General features: G+C 40.0%; 1 protein-coding gene across 1 annotated transcript in view; it reads left to right on the top strand.

The window, feature by feature from the left end:
• CYYR1 (cysteine and tyrosine rich 1) overlaps positions 1 to 26,168 on the top strand; it is a 95,508-nt gene that overhangs the window by 19,179 nt on the left and 50,161 nt on the right. Inside the window, exon 2 of the mRNA XM_027648642.1 lies at positions 25,587 to 25,714. Coding sequence (XP_027504443.1) covers positions 25,587 to 25,714 — 128 coding nt within the window. The remainder of the gene's footprint in view (positions 1 to 25,586; positions 25,715 to 26,168) is intronic.

Consider the following 26,168-nt stretch of genomic DNA (forward strand, 5'->3'; position numbering starts at 1 on the left):
AAGTGTATGAACTGAACTCTTTATTTTATCATTTATTTTACCAACTTGCAGGGCAATATACAATTTTGAAGAGAAGTGGTCTGACTCCATCTGCAGTTTTCAATTGAAGAGATTTACAATATCCTACATTCACAGGATTATTGCAGTTATATTGCAGGTAGTTTTCAGTAAGGTAGGTCAGGTTTTGGAAGCAGGCAACCATGAGAGCACAGAGGTCCAAGGGTTTCAGTCGGGTTGGTTTTTCTTTAAAAATAGCTAGTGTGTCTCAACATCGTGCTGAAACTTGTACAGACACTTCCTTTGACACCTGAACTCCTTGCTGGACTTCTGTATCTCAAAATCAGATACAGTAAACCTTTTTCCTCATAGCTTTTAGAAAATCAAGAAAAGGTTGCCATCTTAATACAAGATATGGAGTACGTTAATAAAGCAGTTAATAGGATGCTTTCTTTATACAAGTTAGAATAGAGTTTTGTTTGTTTGGTGGGGGTTTTTGCCTCTCAGTAGAATTTTAGAAGTGGTGGGGTGAGAAACTATTTCCATGGGCTGGCTTTAAAAGAAATCCTGCAGCAGAAACTTTTTTGTTAGTTAAAAATAACTAATCTAGAACTATAAGTCTTACATGTAATTTCTGGAGTTTCAGAATTGAAACTATGAGCAAAGAATGCAGATAAGACGATCTAGTATAATGAATTCAAAATATCATTATTTTCTCTCTGGATTACAGCTCTATACTTCAACAGATTAACAGGAAATATAAAAGTGAAATTAATCTCAAACTATTAAAAACAGATTATGAAGTTTTATATCCTGTAAACTGTAAGGCTTCACATTTTAATCTGACTTGCATTTTGGTGGAAGCCTGGAATCTTTTGCAATTTACCAGATGTCAAGGGATTTAGGACAATAAGTATGCAAGTAATCTTTTGGACTCTTCAACTCCCTTCTTATGACACTTAATATATTTATTATATTTCTATTTATATTCCATGAGGGAATTTGATCATAAAAATGAATAGTCATTCTTTTCTTGCTTTCAACCACTCAAAGAGCATTAATCAAAATTATCCAGAACCCCTTAACCTGCAGCAGTGACAATCACTATATTCCCAATGAGTCAGCGGGCATCAGCAATTCCCTACAACAGCACATGTATGGATGCTCTGTCGGGACTGAGGTTGGCATGGTTCTAATTCTGTGAAATATACCATTCTAGGCTATAAAAAAATTGGAAGCAGATTCTGAACTTTCAACCCAACACACACAAAAATAATAGGGCAGGAAATTTCCTATGGAAATTTCTGTTGCCCCAGTGTTGTGGACCATGATTACTCTTCCTCCCTCATTTGGCAGGCTAACAAAGCAGATTTACATTTCTCTGCTTACAGACAGAGAGCCAGAGCAGGTGATTTTTGTACAAAACACCTATCAGGACCTAATGTGGGATGATGTTTCCTTAGATTGCTTTTTGGTCCATACGTTGCTAGGGAGATAGGCACAAAATTCCATTTTAGAGAGTGTGTTGCAAAAACAAGGTTGGAAGTTAGAAATCCTGGGTTCTGTTTCTAGATCTGTTGTTGATTTGCTTATTATCTCAGTCATGTAATACTCGGTGCTTCAATTTTTTTGCATACTTCCTTAGGCTCTTAAATCATAACTCAGAAAGGTAGTATAAGGCTAAAGTATGTTTGAGATCCCTGGTGCTGAAATACTCATAGCTATTGTTAAGGCCCATTGGCCTGTTCCTGCTTCATTACTGAGATGATATGAAATTCCAATCTGTTTTATTGTGGCCTAACAATCTGTTGTTATGGTGGAGATACATAATAATAACAACTTCTGAATCTGTAGGGATGTATTTCCCATTGACTAGCTGCCTTTTCAGTCTCTGAGTCACTAATGAGAAAAAGGAGGAAAAGTATCTACAATATTTTCTACCTGTGGCCCATACACTACTGTCCATGTGCTCAGAATCAAAGGCAAACAAGCCCCTCTGGACTCCCAGGGAGGAGTTATTTGGATTCAAAATACTAGACTAGTATTTGCTTTCCACCAGCACAGCCCATCGGGCAGCTTCTCTCATGTGCATTTCAATATTTTCTCCTCATCTATGTTTATTGTGAAAAACTCTTTCAGGACCATGCTGTGCCCACTACCCACCACCTGTGATGTCTGTGTCAAGCCTCCCAGGGACCAGAGCTGTAGAAAGACAAGCCAAGACAGTGATTTCTGATGCTTGTTTGCAATACCCACAATAAATACAAGTTACCCTAATTTAAGGCTGAAAAAAACCCAAAGTATCTTAAAAGGATTTTAAAAAAAATCATGATACAATACTGCAATTCAGTATTTGGGACTAGAGCACCTCCCCTATGGAGACAAGGCTAAGTTGGGGCTGTTCAGCCTGGAGAAGAGAAGGTTGTGTGGAGACCTCGTGGCACCTTCCAGTCTGTGAAAGGGCCTACAGGGAAACCAGAGAGGAACATTTCACCAGGAACTGTAGTCACAGGGAAAAGAGGGAATGGCTTCAAACTGAGAGCAGGTTTAGATTAGATGTCAGGAAGAAATTCTATACTGTGAGGGTAATGAGCCACTGGCACAGGTTACCCAGAGAAGCTGTGGATGCCCCATCTCTGGAAGTGTTCAGGACCAGGTTGAATGGGGCTTAGAGTGGAAGGTGTTCCTGCCCATGGCAGGAGCTGGAACTGCATGATCTTTAAGGTCCCTTCCCACCCAAACCCTTCTGTGATTCTATGATTATATTATGGTGGCCCTTCGGATAAAACATTTTCTGCATGTTGGCTACTTGCAATACATGAGTGGCTCCTGGTGCCATGCACTAACTTGCTACTTGAAAATTCTGGCAGAATAAAGACCATGGTTATATACAAAATAAATGAACAAATGAGCTTACACATCTGTCCACAAAGTTTCTGAAAAGATTGTTGTGATGTCTTTTGCTTTTCTTGTTTGCCTACTAGGCAGACTGTCCTTGTGCCAGCTGCCTCAAAGTCGGCTTGTGCCTCCTCCTCCCTCTTCAAATATAGCAATTTCTTCCCATCAACAATTTAATGTCATTTTCCCTTTCATATCTGAAAAGCCCTGCATGTTTCTGGGTTTTCCCTCTTTTCCTACATATCTTCTTCCATCCTTGGCCATACGTGCTTTTCATAACATAAAGGCAAGTTTGTAGGCATAAAAGAGTTTGGTTCATTATTATAACTATGGGAATTTGGCTAATGGCTTCACATTTTTTCACAAGAATCAGTGAGGAATCAATTCCTTGTTCCCTGAAATGCAGTACATTAGGAAGAGAATAAAACTTATTAATGTGAAGTGAAAAGTTGCTATCTATTTCTTTCCTGGAACCACCCCAAAAGATGCAGGAGGGTGATGAAGTCTGTCAATATGTGGGTGTTTCCTGTCTAACAGAAGGAATCCACCATGGGAAAAAGGGCTTCATGCTGAGCTTTCAGAATAATAAGGCAGCATATGTGTTTGTAATGTGGAAGCTCTGTTAGGCATTTCCCTTTCCGAAGCAGTGTGTTCCATGCCAAGCACACACCAAGTAAACAAACAAAGGATGACTGTGACTCTGCATTAAAATCATGCAATGTTCCCACAAGTGAATTTCTCTTTGCTGTAGGACTGACCTGCACAGATATTCACAGTGCAGTATAACAAATGTTCGCTTTCCATTAACGTGTTTAGGCTTCGCCTACTGATAATCTTGATTATAAAAATTGTGGTTGCTTTCCTTGCTCAGGCATCTGTGCTACCGTGTGGTTTTCATCCAGCTGAAGTTACACACCACTGACCACAATTTTGTTATGAGGTCTTTGATTACACAGATGTTCGCCACTCCAGTAACAAACCCAGAATCAGCTTCCAGACAACACTCTGCCCACGTACAGTCTCCCTGTTAAACCCTTACACACTCACCTGATTCATGGAAAGATTAAGACATAAAGCAAGAAATTACTGGGCTATTGAAATGTGCCCTATGAAAACTGTTTCCTTCTCTCCAAGGAACTATAAATCTGTGGGGAAGGGAGAAATTATTCCAGAAAGGGTTTAGCCCCTATGAAGACAAATATTCTAATAAGAGGCCACTGTCTATATAATCACAACTGTCCTGCAGGAGATGTTCCTTTCTTTATGCGTCTCTTCCTTATTGTCCAAGAATTTTATTGAGGAATACTTTTATGGCTGATTTTGGCTGGGGGAAATGGGGTCTGTGTCACATTGCTCTGCAGCAGTGGTTCCAGGCTTTGCTCTGCTCTCACCACACGCATGTGAGCACACACATCTCAATGATGAAACACAAACTTCTGTTTACACGTTCCATAGCTGGGGCATTAGATTTCTCCTAACATAGGCAGTATTTGTATGATCTACCCAGACAAAGCATGTTTATTAAGACACTGAAAAACAGACAAATTGGAATTTTCCTAGAGAGTTTGAAGACTTGGAGACGCTACTGCTTTTTAAGCAGTTCAGTGGCGATGAAAAATTTTTGCAAGTCTTCTGTAACTTTGAAATCTGAGACTCTGACCAAAATTTGCTCTTAATATAGAACTTTTTTCAGGAATTTGACTCTGGGTCTACATTGTCAGGGCTCAGCCTGGTCATCGGCTCTCTGGGAACCAGGGTTCTGGGAATGGCAGTGGCTCCCCTGGGATGGCAGGGCCCATCTCATCACCTCAGCCAGGAGCAGGATCTGAGCTGGAGTGGTTTTAAATGGCAGAATTGTGACTGTGATCACTAATGGCTTCTACCTGCAGCAGGAAACATTTTGAATCATTAGGTCAACTAGTCCAAAAGACTGGTGTAACCAACCTATATTAAATGAACAGACATGACCATGGCAGTCTCAGCTTCTTCTAAACTTTCATCAGAAGGAGCAATCTCTTTCTAATCATTGCAGTATGATTCAGTTTTCTGCGCTTCATGTCCTGGGGAATCGATTTGAAGAGATCTTACTACCCCTAAAAATAGAATTACAGAGCTTTTCCAGTTTTGTTATTTTCACGATTCTCCTTTGACACATGCTGGTACTGTATTTCATATGACAACAGCTTTGTGATAAAAGAACTCAATATTAGCCCTAAAATCCCATTTCTTCAGCAGTGTATCACACAGCTCCTGCACCACACTGAAGCCATGGTGGGCAGACCTCAGCTCTGATAACTGGCAATTAACTCAAACTGAAAACTTGATTCTCAAGGTTTAGAAAAAAATTGGGGGGAAAAAGACCATCATCTCCCTTCCTCTGTAGAAACACCCCAATGTCCTGCTCGTGTCCGCTGGTACTGACTTACAGTCTTTTATGAATATGCTGCCTGTCCATCTTATTATTAAAGAAAGGTGCCAGAAGGATCTCAGACCTACTTGGAGCCAGGTGTTACAAATAAGATATCTTTGGTGGGTTTTCTGAACTTGGTTTTTGGCACTACAGGGGGAGCTCTCTCTGCTTATCAATCTGCCAACAAGAGAGAAGCCATACTCTTGCTTGCACAGGTGGGAAACCAAGGCACTGGAAGATTCAGTGAGGTACCCAAAGCCTCCAAAGCTGGGGAAAACCAAATAGGAAATCGAAATCTGCATCCAAGACTAGTGCTCCAAGCACCCAGAAGAAAGAGAACAGCATGTTGTTACAGTAAGGAATGTAGTTCCTTATTCCTCACCCCATTTTTCACAACTGTGGGAGAAACAAGTGAAGGAAATTATTGGGATGGCTTCTCAATTATGGCTCCTGAGCAGCTGTAAGAAAAAAAAAACAGAAAATTTGTAGTCTGATGGCCTAACTTTGATAGATACAGGGGTTTGTGTCTGGCTGTCCTGTGCTAACAGCATGAGGGAAAGTTTTCATATATCCTAGTCTGTGACCCATAAAATACAAAAAGATAACATTAGAAAGGTATAACAGCTTGCTGTCAGAATTGAACTGGCTGTTAAATGTAATTTAGAAATACGCATTGTACAATCTTTGTGATTAACAGAAATAATGGGAAAAGAGAGCCTAAAAAAGACTTCTCTGGGAACATTAGAAATTCAGCTCTAGTCTTTCTAGGCGCTGTGAATGACTTGCAACAGCCAAAAGTGTATTTACCAGTATGTGTTTTCACTGCTATTAAGCCAATCAAGTAAAACTGGAACTCAATTAGCAACATTATTCTGTTATTGCATTGTCATTGAAGTGTTTTGCACTACCCAGTGGCTTCTCAGAAAAATTTTTCCCTTGAATCTTGGAATAAGACCTTCTTGTGCCACAGGGACTCGGCTCTGCTCTTTGTCGGATCCAGCACTCTCCTTCATCCTTAGGACAGATGCCCCACTGGATCCAAGCAATGGGAAAAATGACACGTGTTCCTGAAACGCTCTGCAGTGAACACAATCCTGTTTATTTCAGTGAGAGCGTTTACCTGAGCGGGGAGCTGAAAAACAGGACCGTGTTGGGGCAGACACCTTTCTCAACATACTTTTAAGTTGTTTACTCTGTGAACAGTCCATTTTTCTACTGAAATGAGAAAGTACTTCCTAGAAAATAAAAAGATCTGATTGCCAAAGAAAACAGCAGTTAATGGGAAATTCATGGTGAGAAGAGCAAACATCAGGAGAAAACTCATCTCATTTTTCATTGTGGAAGGTCCTCGTTTTATAACCATAAAATGCAGTGAATAGCTTTGGGAAAACATAAGACTCATATTGCATTTGTGTCTGCCTGTCAGCCATTAGAAACTGATTTTATCATTATATTTTTTCTCACAGTAGTAGTTTCTGCCACGGTGAGTACCTTACTGCTGCTTTTGAAAATATTTTTTGTGCTGTAGAAGAAATCAAGCAGTACTAGGCAATTCTCACTCTTACTGGTTTTAAAGCACAGGGTGTATAAGCTTCAGCAGATCCTTTCAGAAGTGTCCCTCAGTTATTTAAATTTAGGGATGGGGGCAGGGACAGAAAAACTCAAATGGAAACTAGATGGTTTCTTGAGGCTTGACCCACTGAGAAGGGAGAAAACTACACCTGTGATAATACAGGCCACTGCTACCTGTTGTTGGACATGTAATGGGTTCTACTGTCATGTACATTCTAAGCAATAGTTCAAACACCATATGCAGTCACATACTTCTGCTATTTAGAACTGGATCCTGACAGGTTTTTTTTGCACTGAGTATGCACCTAAGCAGTGAGTTCCCCATGAATTCAAGTAAATGCTTGAGGAATAACATCTGAGTGACTGAAGGTAGCAGAACTGGGATTATTCTTTTTGAAAAGCAAAACCAAAACACCCCAGATCTTTCAGGCAACTACTCTGGGCTTGGGAGTTTAGTATAGGTGTATACCAGAATGTATAGGCTTCTGGTTAAGGGCCAGCTGTTGCATGGATGAGAAGGGCCACGTCCTCTGAAAACATATTTTTCCAACAGCCTGTTGGTTGTGCTCTGCCCAGCGCAGTGCTGTGGCTCGTCAGGTCTCTCTTACCCAAATGCCAGAAGGGATTGCTGCTCCTTAAGTCTGCTTCCTTTAAGTCTGTTTGACAGCTTCAATCTAGATGCAAAACTGGACCATGTATTGAAGGGAAAGCTGAAGTTTATTTACTTCAACTAGTTCCAAAAATAAAAGTTATGAGGACCGAGTTGTATGGCTTTTATCAGTAGCTATTTCTCCTGTATTTCCACTTCAAAAATAGCAGAGACGATGGAAAAAGTACAGGCAAAAAAAGAAATCTGCTGGAAGTTCTACTGAATATCATGGGGAATATCAAAGATTTAGAAAGGTGATGTTTTCTAGGTTTTTTATAGTTTATGTTTAGTTTATGTTTCCATGAGGTAAAAAAGGCCATTAAGTGAGTTCAGCATGAGAGATTATCTTTCAGCATTTGAGCTAATTTAATTAAAACAAATTGAGAACATATATTACTTTCTTCTGACAGCATACCCTGGAATACACAAAACCAGAAATAATGTGAGGTTTTTGTTGAGAGACAGTCTAATGGTTGTTTATTTCAAATTCTTAAGTGAAGCACTAGAAGTGTAGAAATTTTAACAAAACCTTGCTGATCTATACACAACATGAGGTGCTGAAATTAAAGTGGTGTGTTAACAAAATCAAGACAAAAATTACTTTTAAACAATAGTGTTGAAACCCTTATTATTTGCTCTAATAGCTCATTTTCCTGTCTCTTGTGAAGTCGTGTTTCATTAGCAGTCCAGCAGGATCTGAATCCCTAATGATAGACAGGATGGAAGGAAAAACCCAAATGTCCTTAATACATAAGACAGCCTAACTTCGGTGCAGCCCTGGAGAGCATCCCAAATATAAATAAAGAATTAAAAGAATTGCAGGAGAAGCTTTGCTCTGACTTAAGGTCAACCTTCCTTTCTCTTAAATATGCAGCTTTATTTTTTTCCAAAGCATTACATTGTTATGCAACACGTGCTTTGGGTGATAATCTCCAAACAACATCACAGTTATTTCTGTGGTGTCAGGTAAAGGAAATTTTCCAGGTCAGACATATGTTGGCTGACTACTAAGCCATCAATTAATTAATTAAAGAGATGTTTCCATATCACTTGTGACAAATTATTACTGATAATACCAGGAAGAAGAGAGTTGGTGGGGAGCTGCCATTTTGTGATTCATCATGTTTCTGAGTTTCCTTCTGCTCCATGTGCATCCTCCTGCAAGTAGCTGCTCTTCTGTTGTTACTGATACCTTTTTCACACAGGCTGTAGTCTCAGTCTTTGCTTGCAGCAGCAACCATTGTATTTCTATATTTCTATATTCAATTTTCTGCACTGTTTCAGAGGTCAGCAGACTGCAGATTTACATGCCTTCCCCTGTTACACAAAGCATGTATATTCACTAGAAAAAAAAGTCGACAAAAAAGAAGAGACTGTCTTGTAACTCTCATGTAGATAAAAGGAGCTGAATTCTTCTACATTAATTACAGCAGTATTCGAGGATGAGGAGTCTCCATGGCAACCTTATTGTCATATGGCACACATAAAGCTCCAAGGATCCTATGAAACTACTGTTTACCTTTTTAAAATACTGATGGACAGCTGAAAATACATATAAATGTGTTTCATTGAACATCAATATAGCTGTGTCCATAAATAATCAGAACAAATCTGAGGTCTTCATTGCTGGGATTTTTTTAATCAGTCTTTGCATGCGTTAAACTTTTATTCCTGAGAGTGCTATTTATGACCTGTATGAGGACTCCAAGGTCAGCCATGTCCTTGTATGAGGAGCTTTCTTATTCTACCTATTAACTGCACCTTGAATTATCATTGTAGAGTGAGAAGAGCTATTGTTGAGCCCTGTCATACACTGTAGCAGGGAGCACATCTGCTGGAACAGGAACCTTCCAGAAGCAAGTCAGACCAGAAAACGAAAGATACCCACTTTCCCAACACTTTTTAGCAACAGCATTTTTGTTCTTTCTTCTTTCCACACTGGCAAATGAAGACCTGTGGGCCTGTTACCAGTGCAGGGCAAACTGACAGAAGCTGCACTAAAATGCAAATTCATAAATGCACAGACAAATATGACATTGGAGAAGATCACTTTTTTTTTTTTTTTAGAGACAAGGCATGCCTCACAAATCTGCATGAGCCCTATGAAGTGGACTGAGTGAAAGGAGCACACAGACAGGCATGACAGGCTCATGGTCTACTTCATCTCCAGAGGGCTTTCAGTAAGATTTGCTCCTCCTCCCCAAGCAAAAAGATCTTCAAGAGACTCACTTGCTCCAAACTGAAAGGAGAAAGTCCTCTCATGGATTAATACTTTATTAAAAAGCAGGAAAAAAAAAGGCAGAAATTGATGTAGGAATTGGTGCTAAGACCTCTGCTGTCTAACCTATGATCTGAAATGATCTGAAAATCAGTAGAGAATGCATTGTCAATTTGCAAATGATACTAAATGTTTCAAGGCAATGGTCAAAAGAAAAGAAAAAAGTCAACTGTGACAGGCTGCAGAATGTTCTCAGATGAATGAAGGGTGAATAAAGTGGCATATGAAATTCACTGTTTGTGAGGTGATTCACAGGAGGAAAAACAACCCTCGCTTTGCATATAGAATGATGGGCTCTGAACTAGCAATTATCATTCAGAAAAGAGATCTTGGAATTATAATAAATAGTTCTGCGAAATGTCAGCTTGAAGCTTGGCAGTGGTCAAAAAAGCAAACAGAACAGGGAACAAAAGCACAACCATCACTAGGCTGCTGTACAGATGGAGATGGTTGCTGTATCCTCAGTAGGATGCATAACCTTCATCCCCCCACCTCAAGAGAATATGAAACTATTAGAAAAGGTGCAGCAAAAGGGAACACAGGTGGTTAAAGTGTGGGGCTTCCATACAAAAAGAGATTAAGCTGAGTAGAACCCTTCAGTCTGTTAGATAAATGACCTTTATGACATGTATAAAGCCATGATAATGCAGAGGTAAATAAAGGATGATTATTCACTCCTTCCCAGTATAAGGACAAAGGGGCATCAAATGAATCATAAAAGCAACAGGCTCAAAGCAAACAAAAGGAGTCACCTTCGTGTACAGTTCCTAGCTCAGGTGGAATCCCTTACAGCTGGAGGCTGTGAGTGCCAAAAACCTTCTCAGGGGTCCAAAAAAGAAATTCAGACATATTCATACAAAAAAGTTCTTTGTTCTTCAACAAAACAAGTCTGAGACTCAGAGTGAAGAAGCATCTGCAGTGAGGTTTTGTCTCTTCCTCAGGGTGTACATCCTGTACATCCCTTCTTAGTCACCAACAGAGACATGGTACTACAGGAGACATTCCCCCCCTCCAGTTCTTATGTTGAACCATCAGAACTGGGCTAATACAGACATTTAGCAAGTTTTCCTCTGGAAAACATGGATCTGTGCTTCCTGTACAGACATTTAGGCCATCTCTATCTCAGTTCCGTATATGTTTGCTTTTAAAAGTTATCAGCCTTCCCTGGATAGTCTTGATACTTGAACTACAAATGTAGCCTATTCCCTTCCTGACTATTGAAGGATATTCCTTCAAATGCTCCTGGTGCAATTCTTAAACAAAACAAGGGAAGAACTCCTTTCAGCTGCAAATTCTCACCAGTTGAGATGTGAGTGGAAAAGCCAATCCTCCATCTCTTGCCTCTAACCAGATACTGTCAGTGTTGTACATGCCATTCCATAGCAAACTCTTGGGAAAAACACAGTCAAAAGCCAACTGCAAATTTACTCCGTGTAATGTTCAAATGTATTTCAGACATGGTACAATCTAGATTCAGACCAGAAGAGGGATTTAAAAATCTTTTTAAAAATTAATGTAAGCTTTCCCGATGATGATGGAGGGTCATTTTCATCATTCTGAGCTTCTGTCCAGGAACTAACACCTTTGGTCATGCAGTACTGTAGTTTTTCATCAGAAAAATGACAGATGTCCAAGAGTGAGCACTTCAATAGAGAAAGGTATTGAGTGCATAGGAGAGTGGCAAGCTACATTCTGCAGTTATGGATTCTTACAAGGATCATTTCTCTCTCTTCCCATCCAATACCTGTATGAAGCCACGTTATGGACTCAGCATGATAAAGTTCAAAAAAACTCCATTTCTTATTTCTCATCCCTACAGCCAATTTGAAGAGTGGGTGGGGGAACTATTAAAGGGGTGAAAAGCTGACAAGAGCATTGGGCTCAAATAATAGTACTCAGTGGTTCAAAATCCTACTCTGTCAGCATTCCTGGGCTGAGTGCTGAACCCAACTGTTCTACATCTCCAGCTGTGATCTGGGCAGTGTGACAGGATCCAACTTTGTGGATAACAAACCAAGGGTAAGCAGCTGGCAAGGCAGACTGGAGAGCTGCATGAGAGACCTCAGCAGCTGGAGAAAATGGGCTGAAATGACCCTCCTGAAGTTCAACAGAGAAAAATTCAGTCCTTCACCTGGGATTGAACAATCCTGTGAAGCAGCACAGGCTGAGAACTCACCAGTCAGGAGGCAGCTTTGCAGGCAGAGAAGGAGCTGTGGGTGCTGGTGGCCACCGCTGCTCCAGTGTGAGGTGAGGGGAATTACTGTATGGCTGATGGCATTTCAGAGATTTAAAGGGAGTTTCCCCCTCATCTATGGATATTTATAGCTGGAACACTATCTGTGGAGACACTGCAAAAGTGTTCCTTTACTGCTTTATTTTCTGTGAAATCATTTTCATGTAGCCATTCTGGTAGGCAAAAAATACCTTATTTTGCCCTTTTTCTGGTTTTGGATTCCTTTTAATTACTATTCTTTCATGTTTGGGTAGAAACCAACAATTGTTACCCTTTCTTCAAGAGACTAGGAAAGGTCCATCTTGGGTAAATACATATTTATTCAAAAGTACTAAAGCAAAATTTCTCCCACCAGAGCTATTAGTCAATCAGGTAAGTATGTAATTAAATTTTTTAAAGCATATTGTGTACTCAGAATGGCAATACAGAAGTTACTCTAGTCTGTCTGGTAAATAGACAATTTTACCTTTTATTCAAATTTTTATTTACCATCTAAGAGAGTCATTCAAGTTCATTAAATTTTCTACAGACTTCTTGTTCCTCTTCGTATTGTTTCATCTATTCAACTGAATTGAATGCATAGTTTGAGTTCTTAGTGGGATATGTGTGAAGAAATATATGCTATCCAACATGTCATGAAAGTCTCAGTTGTATAAAAAAATTGTATCCAGGGTGCATTGCTTACATTCTGCCTGTTACTGCCTCTCTCGGGACTGCTCCAAGCTTCCCAAATCCCTACCATGAAGCTTATATCAGCAATTTAACAGTTAATAAAAATCTGCCACAAAAATAATTTGCCTTAACATAGGAATGATATATAAATATATGGTATTTTCATCCTGAGTAATAACAGGATAAACATGCAATAAAGCTCATAGTAGTTGAATGTGGAAGCCTTACATCATAGGAATAAAACATCCCAGCTTCTCCATTTGTTTTTAGGACCATTTTATGGAATCTTTTATGAATGAAACTTCTCCTTATTTAGTAAATACTTGCACACGTGTTCTTCTTTTGAAGTGAACCAACAACTGGCACAGGTTGCCCAGAGAAGCTGTGGCTGCCCCATCCCTGAAAGTGTTCAAGGCCAGGTTGGACAAGGCTTGAAGCAACCTGCAATGGTGGAAGGTGTCCCTGCCCACAGCAGGGGGGTGGAACGAGATGAGCTTTAAGGTGTCTCCCAACCCAAACCATCCTGGGATTCAGTGATTAAGCATGGGTTTAAGAGCCTTACTTAAGCATGTTCTCAGACTATATCAATTTTGGAAACATCAACACTAAAGAGTGATCTCTCTTAAATATTTTCTAGAGACTTCTAAAATATCTTTATTACATTTTTTATTGTGCAAGGTATGCAACTCAAAAATGCGTTACAATGCAACTTAGATAGTATAATTTTTTATAAAATCTACAGGACTACCACGTAAATGGACTGGTCCAGGATCAGTGATTTGCAAAATGAAATAATCTGGTAAAAGTGCCAGCTTTTAGGTGTTGATCCAGCAATGCTTCTATGCACAAGCTTAACTTTACCAAACTGGTACACTCATAGTAGAAGATGTAGCGAGACCATTCACAGAAATATAAAAAATAAGGGTTTGCATATTTTTGGTTTTGTACAGAAGAAGAGTAAACCCAAATTGACAAATGCCCACATTCATCATATCCCAGATGCCTGTAAATGGCTTACAACAATTAGTCAAGTAGTTCATTGTCAGAAGGAAGAAAAGCAGCTACTTTAGACAAACAAAATATCATTTTAATATTGCACTCTCTCACTATAAACAACTGCATTTTTACAGGGATTTTTTAAAGGTTTCTGTGGAACACAGAATTTAGGTGAGAAGTATTTTAAAACCAGGAGGATGATGGTGGTGGCCTTTGTCGCAGAATTTGAAGAACAGACCAAGCAGGAAACCCTGGGCTCAAAGAATGGCAATAAAAAAGCAGCTCTTGTAGGAAACAGAGCCAAGCCTATTAAAATCTGTAAAATGACCTCTGTTCTGCAAAATGTGGATGATGCTGATTCTCTCTCTTCCTCCAAATAATAACCTTGGATACATTTAGCTATGTTCCAGCCTTCAGACGTGGATGCTACCATGAACTATGCATTCACTCATGCAGCATATTCTTTTACCCTGATATAATAATGGAAAAAAACAAAAAAAGCCTTTTTTTTTTGCATTCTCTGTTGGCAAGTGACTAAGATTTTTCTGCTTTGAATTTTAGCTATGATATTTCTTACTATAGCACAATTTCATCAGCAATCTTTGTGTTATTAAAAAAAAAATATTTCTTTTACCATCATGCTGATAAAGCCAAAAGTGTTTTACATTTAAATTTATTACTTACTGATTTATTACACCTAGAATTCTACAGATTCTACATCTAGTAGAATTTGAACCATAATATAACCATAGATGATACAAATGCCCTGCTACTGCAGATTCTGTTGATGGTGTTCAATGTAGTTCACAACCAACAGTGAACTAAGCACTCTGTGGGTAGCTGTTATTGTCCAGTTTAATTTATGGTTTGATAAACAAGGAATACAAAGGTTAGGGAGCTCACAAAGGAAATCCTTGACTCTTCCAAGAATAACCCCCATTTTTGCTTTCAGCTCTCTGTTCCCATTATTCTTTCTGTTTCTCATTGTGGCTCCCGAAAAGTAACTGGGATTTGATATTTGATCCTGTGGTTCAATACCTTCCTGGTTTATGAGTTACAATTTATGTTTTCCTGAAATTTGCACCTTCTACAAGCTTTGTGCATAAACATCATGAGCCAGATCCTCATTTCCTGCAGACTGGTGTAACTGCTCTGATTCCAGTGGCTCTGTGGCAGTTTGCAACAGCAAACAGAGGCTATAGTAGTGAATTCCAAGAATAAATGGCATGCTTCAAATATCTTCCATGAATTTAATGTTGGGGTTTTTTTTAAATCTGAATACTAAAGTAGGATTTATCTAACCCTCAATAACACTTATTTTTTAAAGGGTATTTTCTTTCTTTTCTTTTCTGTTTTTGTTTTTGTGTTTTTTATTATCCAAGGTACCATCATGCCTTGCAAGGATGTCTCAGTCAGACGGGAGTCAGAATATCACTGTTTCCTGAAGAGGTCACTCCTTGACTGCTTGTCATACAGACACAGATATTATTGACCAATATCATTGACTTTAGGAAGGAAAAATAGTATTTCTTTTGTGAATTATAGTTATGAACACATACATATTATATGTGCCAACTTGCTTTCTAATAAAATTTTAATTTTTTAGTAAAAAAAATTACACCATCCAACTGGTGTAATGCCATGGTTATAATTAAGTAGTCAACTTCTTATATAGATGGAAATATTTTCTCTTCTGGATAAAGAAAATAGCATTATGTGATATTCATCTGCAAATGCAAATTTTCATTGATAATCACTTTATTGTAACTAATGACATGTAAACTTATTCATAGGCTCTGAGATATATTTGAGATTACTTTTATTCATTGCTACCTTTTTTTTTAATCAGTGTTGCATTACTAGCTGAGTATACAACCAAATTTAAGGGACATTTGAAGAAGATTTTCAGGAGAAGAACTGATTAAAAATGATCTTTCATAGCTTCAGTTTTCAACCTGATTTCCTTGAAGAGACCCTCATTGGTCATCAACCAGTTCCAATAATTATCTCTGAAAACTTTAAACAGGTGACTGGAATTCTAAACTTGAGCTTTATCGCAGAAATGTCTGACAGGAAGAGAAATAATGAATGCAATGTGAAGGGAGGCATCTTAGACAGGGACTCCTGATAGAGCAAAGGCAATGGGAAGGATATGCTTATTATGGGTGTTGCCTTGTGTACACATCTGGTCAATTTTTGCTCTCAGAAAATCACCCAACCAGGAAAGTCTAAAAGAAAAGGAAGCAAGGGTTAACTCAGAGCAGTTTCCCAGTCCTCCACACCAGGCAATCCTTCGTATTCCCAAGCCAGAACAAGATAAGGGGATACCAGGAGCCAAATGGGAGCACAGATGCATAATGAGGTGGCTCCTTGTGGAGGATGTTGTGGTTTAAGATGTTTTCAGGACTGAGCTCAATTACAGTTGTCCATATTGACATAATGCCATTGGTTTCCATGGGAATTGCCCCAAGCTGGTGGGAGAGTCCAGACAGCCTTCCTGTAAGTGGATTACATGATTCCACTGGTTTGTCCTTGGTAAGATGCCATACCTATCAAATTTAGCAAACGGACAAGCTCGGTGCCAAAGAGCTGTAAAGACACAGTTTTCCAACAGAACAAATTTTTAGCCACTCAGCATCAATACACATATAGAGAGTCTCCCTGTGTCCCTTCCTCCTCCATCTCCCACCTTCCTGGGGACCCTAAATACGTCTGCACAGAGTGTTGCTTTCATGATTCAGCGAGGACAAAGTCCTGTGCTGCAACAGTCTCACATGCTGACCCATTCTGGCGTCTAAATAGGAGCTTCAGAAAGAATGGTTCTGCAGGTGAGGGCTGAAGTACTTGATAAAATGTCACCCCTACTGCATCCAGTGCATGTGGATTAATACAGGAGAGAAGAGCTCACTTTTTCCCTATCCTTTATAAAAAATAGTTACTAATTGCATATTTGGTAACCACTGTGTGATCCATTATAACAGGATATTTCTGGAGAGATGCAATTAAATCCAAATGTACATGGAGATACCTTCCCTTCTGATTAAGTTAGTAATCTCTTGGCTTAGCTCCTACAATCCAATCTACCAAGTCTTTCATCACTCTGAAAAGAATTCTTTCAGTTCCAAACCAGAATGTATATGGCTTGATTATAATGGCCCCTCCCTTATGATTATAGGCCTGTGCTGTTCCAGTTCTTTGCTTTTCAGTTCCACATCTTGTGTCGCCACATGACAAACTCTGCAGAGTACAATTAACAGCTGTTGTGCTGCTGGCAAGGGTGACACTGCATGCAAACTGTCTACCTATTCAAAAGAAAAACTTCTAAAATGTTAAGAGATTGAAAAACTCTCACTCCCAAAGTTAAAGCATACTATGGAAATGGTATTTCAAGCAATGGGCCCCCGCTTGAAAAGGGATCACCTGAACTGTTATGGTTGCTGTTCTCCTCTTCAAAAAATATTCCTTAACAAAATATTAGCCTCTGAGCCTTGATCTCTGTAGGAGAGAACAGGACCTACAAAGATCCAAATGCCTGAAAAGAATAAAGAAGGTACATTTGTCACTTGTTAGACATGTTGTCATTAATGGTATTTTTTATTCCACGTGGCTGGATATTTTTGTCTATTTGTCTGTCAGAACTCAGGCCCATTGCCTCTGTGTGTCTGCGTGTGCTTAAAAATATCTGGGGTCCCCAGCACAACCCCCTGTGAGGGAGTCCAGAGGAGGCCACCAAGATGATCAGAGGGATGGAGCACCTCTCCTATGAGGAAAAACTGAGAGAATTGGGATTGTTCAGATTGGAAAAAATAAGTCTTTGATGTGACCTAATTGTGGCCCTCCAGTACCTGAAGGGAGCCCACAAGAAAGATGGAAAGAGTCCATTTACAAGGGCCTGGAGTGAAAGGACAAGGGGGAATGGCTTTAAACTCATAGAGAGTAGGTCCAGATCAGATATTAGGAAGAAAGTCTTCCCTGTGAGGGTGGTGAGGCCCTGGCACAGATTGCCCAGAGAAGCTGGGGCTGCCTCATCCCTGGAAGTGTTCAAGGTCAGGTTGGATAGAGCTCGGAGCAACATGAAAGTTGTGATAGTGAAAGGTGTCCCTGCCCATGGCAGGGGGATCGGAATGAGATGATCTTTAAAGTCTCTTCCAACCCAAACTAACACAGCCCAGCTAAGGGAAATGGGGAAATCCACTCAAAGGGTCTGAGACAAGCTGTAGGTGGAACAGGAGCGAACACTTTATCAAGATGGCTTCCCCCTCATATAGGGGAAGCCGGGGAACTTTCTGGAATATTACAAATAGGAGGAGGGGTTTATTCAAAATAGGTGAGTGTGGGAGGGGGGTTACAATTGCATATGGACAAGAGGGGAGGAGCTTATAAGAGAATCAACAAGGGGTAAGAGAGGGTGGATTTTTTACAAACATTACAGAATACAACCTGACAACCCTATTTTAACATTAAACTCTAACTTGATTCATAAAGTCCCTTGTTTGTAAGTAAACTCTATAGTCTTAAATAAGGTCTTCCTCTGTTGATTCTTTCAAAGCTGTGACCCATCTCCGGTATTGTTCTTCTTCTTTTTGCTCATCTCCCACACCAAACCATCCTATGATTCTATGATACATATGGATATATATGATAGATATGCACATATGTGTGCATTTAGCGTATTACTAGGAAGAAGAAGAACATGTTTGTGTCTTTTGTATGGGGCTTTGAATTTCTGTGTTCATCCAGAGTATGGTGGTAAGGTATGGCTAGTGTTGTCTTAACTTTCTCACCAGAACTTGAGGATGAAACCAGTCTAGCTAATATTTCTAGTGCTGTATTCAGAATGTCACTCAGGACTGCACTTAAAGGAGGAGCTCAGGATCATTTAGATTCAAATCTTGATTCTGTCACTGGTTTCTCATAGCGGATTAGAAAAGTTCTGTAACGCAGTTTCTCTACCTTATTTTCTTACAGACCAGGGAGCAGAACACCACTGTAAGAATACTGAAAATACTTTTATTCTAATGTCCTCTACTTCAAGGGCTGATACAATTTGCTTGCATAGAGCATTGAAAATAGGATACACAAGTTGTTCAGCTGAGCTTTTTTTGGGAAGCTGAAAAACATCTACCAATTGTGAAGATGTGTTTTGTCCCCGCATTTTATTAACACAAATCACTTGTTTCTATTGCCAGTTCTAGGGAATTAGCAAGCTGCCAAGGTGCTAATGAACATACAGTCTGAATAGTATTTCCAGTGCTACAGGCCAGGCTGATGAGGAACACTGGTGAATATAGATGGTGCTGTCTTGACCCATCTCTCTGCCTTCAATTTGAATGAGCTCTACTCTGATCCAAAACATTTGTCATCTGCTTTAACTGAAAAAATTAGAACATTTTGTTTTGTTTTCAGTGAAAGCAGCATCCTTATGTAAGACAGAGAAATAGCCAAAGATTTTCTTCCACATCCTGAAGTTGCTCAAGGAAGAGCAACTGCCTTTTGACTAGAACAGTTCTAATACTGAAGTTAATAAAAGTGGCCACCTTCACACATGTGGCTTCGGGCTTTTCACAGTTGTAGAACTGTGATTATGGTAGTTCAGTTTCTCTTCCCCATGTCACCAACTCCTCATCTACTACTGCTGTCCCTCATATCAATTTATATAAGAATTTGAGGTGTAGACATACAGGCAAAAAGAATTTCAAAAGGCAAGGCACTGAGTCCAGCTAACAGGGACTGAGTTCTTTCTTGTGTGAGAGTTCAATAAACGAATGTTATCAAATACCAGTCTCCTGTCTCAATCCATGGAAATAGGACACTGAAGGGAATGACAAGGGCTTGTTACCATAGGATATCTGTTGGCCTAGAGATATTCCACCGCCGTTCCCATGAGCAGCATGATGGACTGCCATCTTTTCAGATAGGCTAAGTCTGTATTCCTTGAGGCTTCAAAAGGAAAAGCTAATGCAAGGGTTCCTGTCAAGTCATGCAATGTTAACACTGGGAGCCACATATATTTTGTTGTAACCATGAGGATCAAAAGAATGTTATACAAACGCTGGCCTTTTAAAAATAATACATAACTATGTTTGCCTAAGCAAATATGTTAAGAACATAACACTAAAAATGACTGCCTGTTCCAACCCTAATAACTATTGACCAGGGACTAAAGGATCAGCAGAATAACTATGTTCTTCCTCCTAAATATAGAATAACTATTTCCTCTTTCCTAAATACAAAAAAACTACAATTCCTATCGATATGCTCCTCTTCATTTGCCACCACTCTTAGCTGGTTTCTGCTACTTGCTATTTCATCTTTATTCAAGCAAGTAAGTGTAATAACTGTAATCCAGTTTACCAGCAAAGTGAAATGAATAATCACTAGTCTGGTGTTTGTTTCTCTGAAACATTTTCCTACACAGATCTTCTTAGGAAAGACAAAAAGTAAATTAGCTATGTTTTTCACTGAGTTCTCTGAAGGTTACAAATACCAGCCAAGTATCAGTAATTACAACAGACACTGATAGGGGAACTTGAGGCTGCTCACCCTGTGAGCTGAATGCTGCAGGAAAAGGTAACATTTGGCTGTTTGCATTGTACATTCCTTTGGAAAAATAATTTCAGTAGGTGCATTATGGGGGGGGGGGGGGTTAAAGGGAGGGGGAAATCCCCAAATCCAGAGACCTTCCTACCACCCCTTCATTCTGCTCTTATCATAGATGCTAAATAACAAAAGACAAACTGAGATAATACACAATGTGTTGGAAAAGAACAGGTAGAATAGATTTTGTGTAAAAAATGCACCATAGCAGGGTTCTTTGGACTCTAATGCATCCTTCCCCAGCAAGTGCTGGTCCAATTAAGTGGTTTTTTTTAACCTATCCTCAATGTAAACTTTTCAAACCCCATTCAGCACTGAATGGTGGAGGTACCTGACTGTGCTCTGAATGATTCTGTTTTAAACTAAACAAGCATTCTGTTTGGAGAAGAAACTTGAAATTCACTGAGTTCATTGCTTCTTAAGTGAGGATATTCATCTACTTCTTCTCACAAATAGTTCTTTAATATTAGCCTCTACCATGTCTTCAGAGATCTTGCTTTGTTTGAACTGAATCTGACAGAGGCCAACATTTCCTATGATGTTTACAGCAAAGTAATATATACTTGCAAACAAATCAACTCGACTAAAGAGAAGATAATATGTAGTATTTTCTAAATACTTTCTACAAGTATTTTATATAATTTTGAAATTCTAGGAAATTCTTTGATGTTGCATCCCTGAATGAACGTGAGAGAGAGCTTTAAGTCACATTCATGGTTCCCTGAATCCTGGGCTGCTAGATTTTTCCTAAGGTATGAAACTAAGTATTAGAATAATACTAAATCTTGGCTTTTGGTAATAGCCTTTGATAAACTCTGGGGATTTATTGGTTTCTGGGGCACATCACTTTTCCTGACTCTCAGATCAAAAAATCACAGAATCATTTAGGTTGGAAAAGACCTCCAAGATCATTGACTCCAACCTTTGACTGATCACCACCTGGTCAGCACTCAGTGCCATGTCCAGTTGTTTCCTGAACACCTCCAGGGATGGTGACTCCACCACCTCCCTGGGCAGCCCCTTCCAATGCTGAAGAACCCTTTCCATGAAGAAATTCTTCCTTATGTCCAACCTGAATATCCCCTGGTGAAGCTTGAGGCTGTGTCCTCTCCTGTCACTTGCTGCCTGGGAGAAGAGGCTGACCCTCACCTGCCTACAACCCCCTGTCAGGGAGTTGTAGAGAGTGATAAGATACTTTGGTACAGAGCTCTCCATGCTATTTCAATTTTTTTTCAGCAAAACTGAAGGTTTGGCTGTTCATTTAAAATGTTCTGTAGAAGGAATGTGAAAAATAACAAATACCAAGACACTGATAAGACATTTTAACTTGGTAATCTCTAGCTTGTTGCTCATCCCCTTACATACCTTCCTCACTGACTGTCACAATAAAAAAGGATGCTGTTCACAAAAATTTATCATTGTGCTCTAAAACTATGTGCAGGATGAAATTTTAAAAATTAAACCCCTGAAATTTAAAAGAAAAGAAAAAAACAGGAGCATTAGTTAGATGACATGGTAGCTGTCCTGGTATCTTGTATGTTGATAGTTAACTCACATCAATCAAGGATTTAATGTCACAACCGTTTTATGCCTAATGCTCAGTTTCAAAAGGAAATAAGTTTGGACAAAGTTCTTATATTTCTGATTTTGATCCATACATCCTCAAAAGCAATATAAGCATTTAAGAAAGACCATTTAATTACTCAGATTCTCACACTAAATGGTGAAAAAAATAAAACTGATTGGGAAGGAGAGGATTTGGAAGAAAAAAAAACCTCAATGCTAATGCCTAAACCCAAGACTTCTGTGGTTAGTGAATTTTCTCCAGATGTTGTTGCTTCACCAAGAACTACAAATTATTTAACAAATATTTCATTAAGGAAACCAATAAAGCACACAAGTCTCTGTATTTTTAAATAATGTTTATCAAGTCTGAATGAAATTCAGCCTTTCATCAGGTGCCTACTGTTAGAATAGGTTTATAAATCACTCTCTGGTGCTCTACCAGAAAGGATACAGCATTTTTGAGACACTCCTTGTTCTTAATAGAAATAATGGCAAATGTGTTCCACCATTCCCCTTCCTGTAGGCAAATGCATGCATTTTACATAGGTAGAAGTAGAATAATTTTGTAGAATATGACCTCTATACTGTAGAGGTTCCGTCTAACACAGTAGGTATAACTGAGAGGGCCATAAGAGATGTTGTTTGCTGCCTAGGAATTATGGTATTCCTGTGTATTGCTTTTTGCCAGCTTTACACGGCAGCAGGCAGGAGTACTGAGTATATTCCTCATGTGACAGGGACCTGCAGTCTGTGTAGAGAGGAAGAAGATTGTCTCATACCCTTCTAGGAGTTCCGCCATAAATTCTCCAGTGCCAAAGATACTGTCAGAAATCAGAAACCCTGAAGGAGATAATAAAATGGCTTGTGTGGAGATAAGTAGCAATGTATTTTTGGAGAAAAAAAAAAGCAAGCATGGGGTTTTTTTGTTTTGTTATAGTCAACCATAGTGTATGTATAACTATGCCAATCTACAATAAACCTAATACTACTGGAGTAGTGAGGAAAAGACATGGTACTCTGTCAAAGGAGGATAGAATTTGATATTAAAAACCCATTTAAATATTGCATTGCATTAGTATTCAGGTCACCCTCAGAAAAAGATTTAGCAGAAAGAGCACCTCAAAGCAACAATGAAATTGATTAGAAGTGTGAAAAATTTTCTGTTTAAAGGAGGAGAAAAGATTAAGTATTTTTAACTAGTGGTGGGGATACGTAAAGGGAGACAGAAGGGAATCAGAAATTAGAAACCCAGTCCAGCTAAAGCAGAACCACTGGGAAGCCTTTCATTAATTTCAGCATAAGTTGGAGTATGCCCTCTGTCAGTTACTCCTGGTTGTTCTTTCACAGTGTAGCAAAAGAGAAGAGCCTGGATTAAATGCATAGTGGACTGATGTTTGCCATCAGAAGCATAGTGTGTCTGCTGTACTCCCTACCACTGGACACTGACACAAGGAACCCACAGGAAAAGGGTGACTTTTACACTTCTCCCAGGTACAAGAGCACATACAGGCACTGCTCCTGACTGAGAGTAGAAGAAGGTGGTGCTCAGAGGTGGTTAATGCTCAGATGAGACTACCCCCCATGCCATGACAGGACAACATGGGGCACAGATTAACAGGCTGCCCCTCTTTCTAGAACCAAAATCTGGCTCAGCAGCTCCCCTGCTGCTGCAAAGAGCACCCAGGCTCTTTTGGAGATGCTCATAAATTGGTCGGCTTCATACATGCTGGAAAACATGTAGAAGACTTATTGTTCCTTATGTTGTGCCAGTTAGGATATTGAGTTCAACAACAGACATCTTTAGCATGTGTATAAGATACCCTGTTAATTGTTTTTAAGTAATTTCTCTAGAGGTAGTCTAGAGGTAAAGAGGTTTAAATGCTTGTCCTAAGAATGTGCCTTTTCCTCTATTAGGTTTCCTCTAGTGCTCTATGTGTGATAATTACTGTTTCTAAACTGCTAATTAAGTTTCTGGAGACAGAGATGCCTGATTATAGTGAGTTTCAAAACACTAGTGCACTGGGAGCAGGATTTTCTCCATGAACTGTGCCTGAAGATTAGCACTTGAGGGCTTGTACACTTAACATGATGTTACCAATCCTGCATGCTTTTGAAAACCATCTTTCAAAACACTTTTCTGATAAGAGATGATTTGGCCATCATACGGTGCTGAAACAGTTTTATAAGGAGTCTCATTGTGGCTAGAACCTTAGCTCTAATCTTTTATTGTTCTTTGCTGTGAATTACTCTTCCTTTAAAACCTCCTTCTGAGAACACTAAATAGTTTTTGGTCCCAGGAGGACCTCAGCACAGCAGAAGCAGACGACACTGCCCTGACATTGTTCTCCCTATTTTCAGCTTTCTACAAATGTGTTCCATGATGCTGAGAGCAGTGGAAAGGGGACAGAGTAGGAGACAGTTCGAGTACATCTTCTTCCAGCGGATTTCTTCATCTTCAGAGCACACCGTAGAGCTGGAATGATGGGCATGGCTGGGGATACACTTCCTCTTCTGGGTGTCCTTCTTACTTGGGCAGGGAGCTGTCTCAGAGCAGCCCGTTGGGTGGCCTGTGACAACCCACAACAGGGTCTCTGACTCCAGCTCACCCGTGGGCGTGGGTTAAAGGCTGATAACCCAAAGCCAGAGGATGAATTTTGTGACTTCCCCCTACACACACCCTCCTCTCTTCCAAAAAAGATCCACAGGAGGAAGAAGGTAAAGCCTTGAATTGAAAGTTTTTCATGGATTGTTTTCAACATTTACATGAAAATGTATCTCCCTTTGTCAGCTAGACCTTTCAATTGTGTGTTCTAAGGACAGTACTTGGGAAGTAATAATTAGGGTTGTGAAATGTTAGAGAGGTTCAAAGGACTTGTCCCGTGTGGACAGAAGAAAATAAAAACTACAGAAGGTCCATAAGGTTGTTAAGTGCAAATTGTTATGGAATTCAAGCACACTGGTTTACAACTACGGGGCAATTTTACCCACATTTTTGGAAAATAACTGAAATGTGACTTGCCAAGACAGCTGTGAAGGGGAGGGGACTGCAGGGGAAAGAATGAACAACAAAAACCAAAGAACACAAAATAAATACCAACAAAAAGCTGATGGTGATCAAGAATAATTATTTAAAGCCAAAAACCTGGAGATGTCAGAGTTTGTAGGAGTTATCTCCAGATCTGAGAGTTCTTTATCTGCTAAATTCTTTTCCTTTATTACCAATACTATCTATTGGCAAAACTGTATAATTTTTCAAGCTTTTTTCTAGAGACAACTGTGGCCTGTGACCAGACGAAGACACAGGCAGCAGATGCAAATCCTTTGAAATAAAGTTCCCCACCTGGTACAAATTTTACTCTCAGCAGTTAACATAAAACTGAAATTTCCTTTTATACATTTAACTTGGCCTGTTGCATAAACTAAAGAATACACACTGCAGGGTAGTTAAAAACATGTAAAGTTGTTTTTCTTTGTTGACGGGCAAGTTCTGGCAGACATTTGAAAAAACACTGCGTTGATAAACAAAACAACCAGCTTTCAAGTGATTTGGCTTGGTGGTTTGGGGTTTTGTTGTTATCATTACAGAATAGCTAAATCCGGAAAAAAAAATTCATTTATGTTTCTGTGTGAGCCTTCCCCTGTGAGCTGCCAGCAGCAGGAAGCCCTTTATGAGCAGAAACACCTGTGGATGTTTCTCATTTTTGTGTGCATACTTCAGCCTTCCAAAGGGCATTCCTCGACCTGCAGCTCTTCATGCAAAGTCAGAGACGAACCCTTTTGTTTTGCGAGACCGCGGGGTAAACATCTCGGCCTCTGGGGCCCCGTCTGTGGGAATTCTCACACGGGGTGAGTTACGGCGGCACTTAAGCGGCTATCAAAAATTACTCTTGAAAAACACTTCAGAGTATTGTTCTGGCCTGGTGATGGGAAATGCTTACTGCTGGGCAGCACGGACAAGGTGTGTGGGTTTTGTGCCAGCAGCAGGACCACGGGCACGGCCGGCAGCTCCTCCACCAGCGTGCCCCATCCCCACACCGCTCCTCGCTCGCCTTTACGAACAAATTATGTATGTCTTCGATCCCAGCCTACAAACGATCACAGAGTTCACAAACTAGCCCGAGGACCCCCCTCGAGCACGGCGGGAACAGGACGGGCGCTGCCTTTCGCAGCACTCCGGGGTCCCCGCGCCGGCCGAGCCGGGGCCGAGCCGGACAAAGGCGGCGGGAGGCGGGGAAGCGAGAGGGGCCGCGCCGCGACGGGGCGGCCCCGCCGCCGCCACCAGGGCGCTGCCGGGCCGTCC

This window comes from Corapipo altera, unplaced genomic scaffold (assembly GCF_003945725.1).
Source record: "Corapipo altera isolate COAL_440 unplaced genomic scaffold, ASM394572v1 58, whole genome shotgun sequence".
In the NCBI taxonomy this organism is placed as follows: domain Eukaryota; kingdom Metazoa; phylum Chordata; class Aves; order Passeriformes; family Pipridae; genus Corapipo; species Corapipo altera.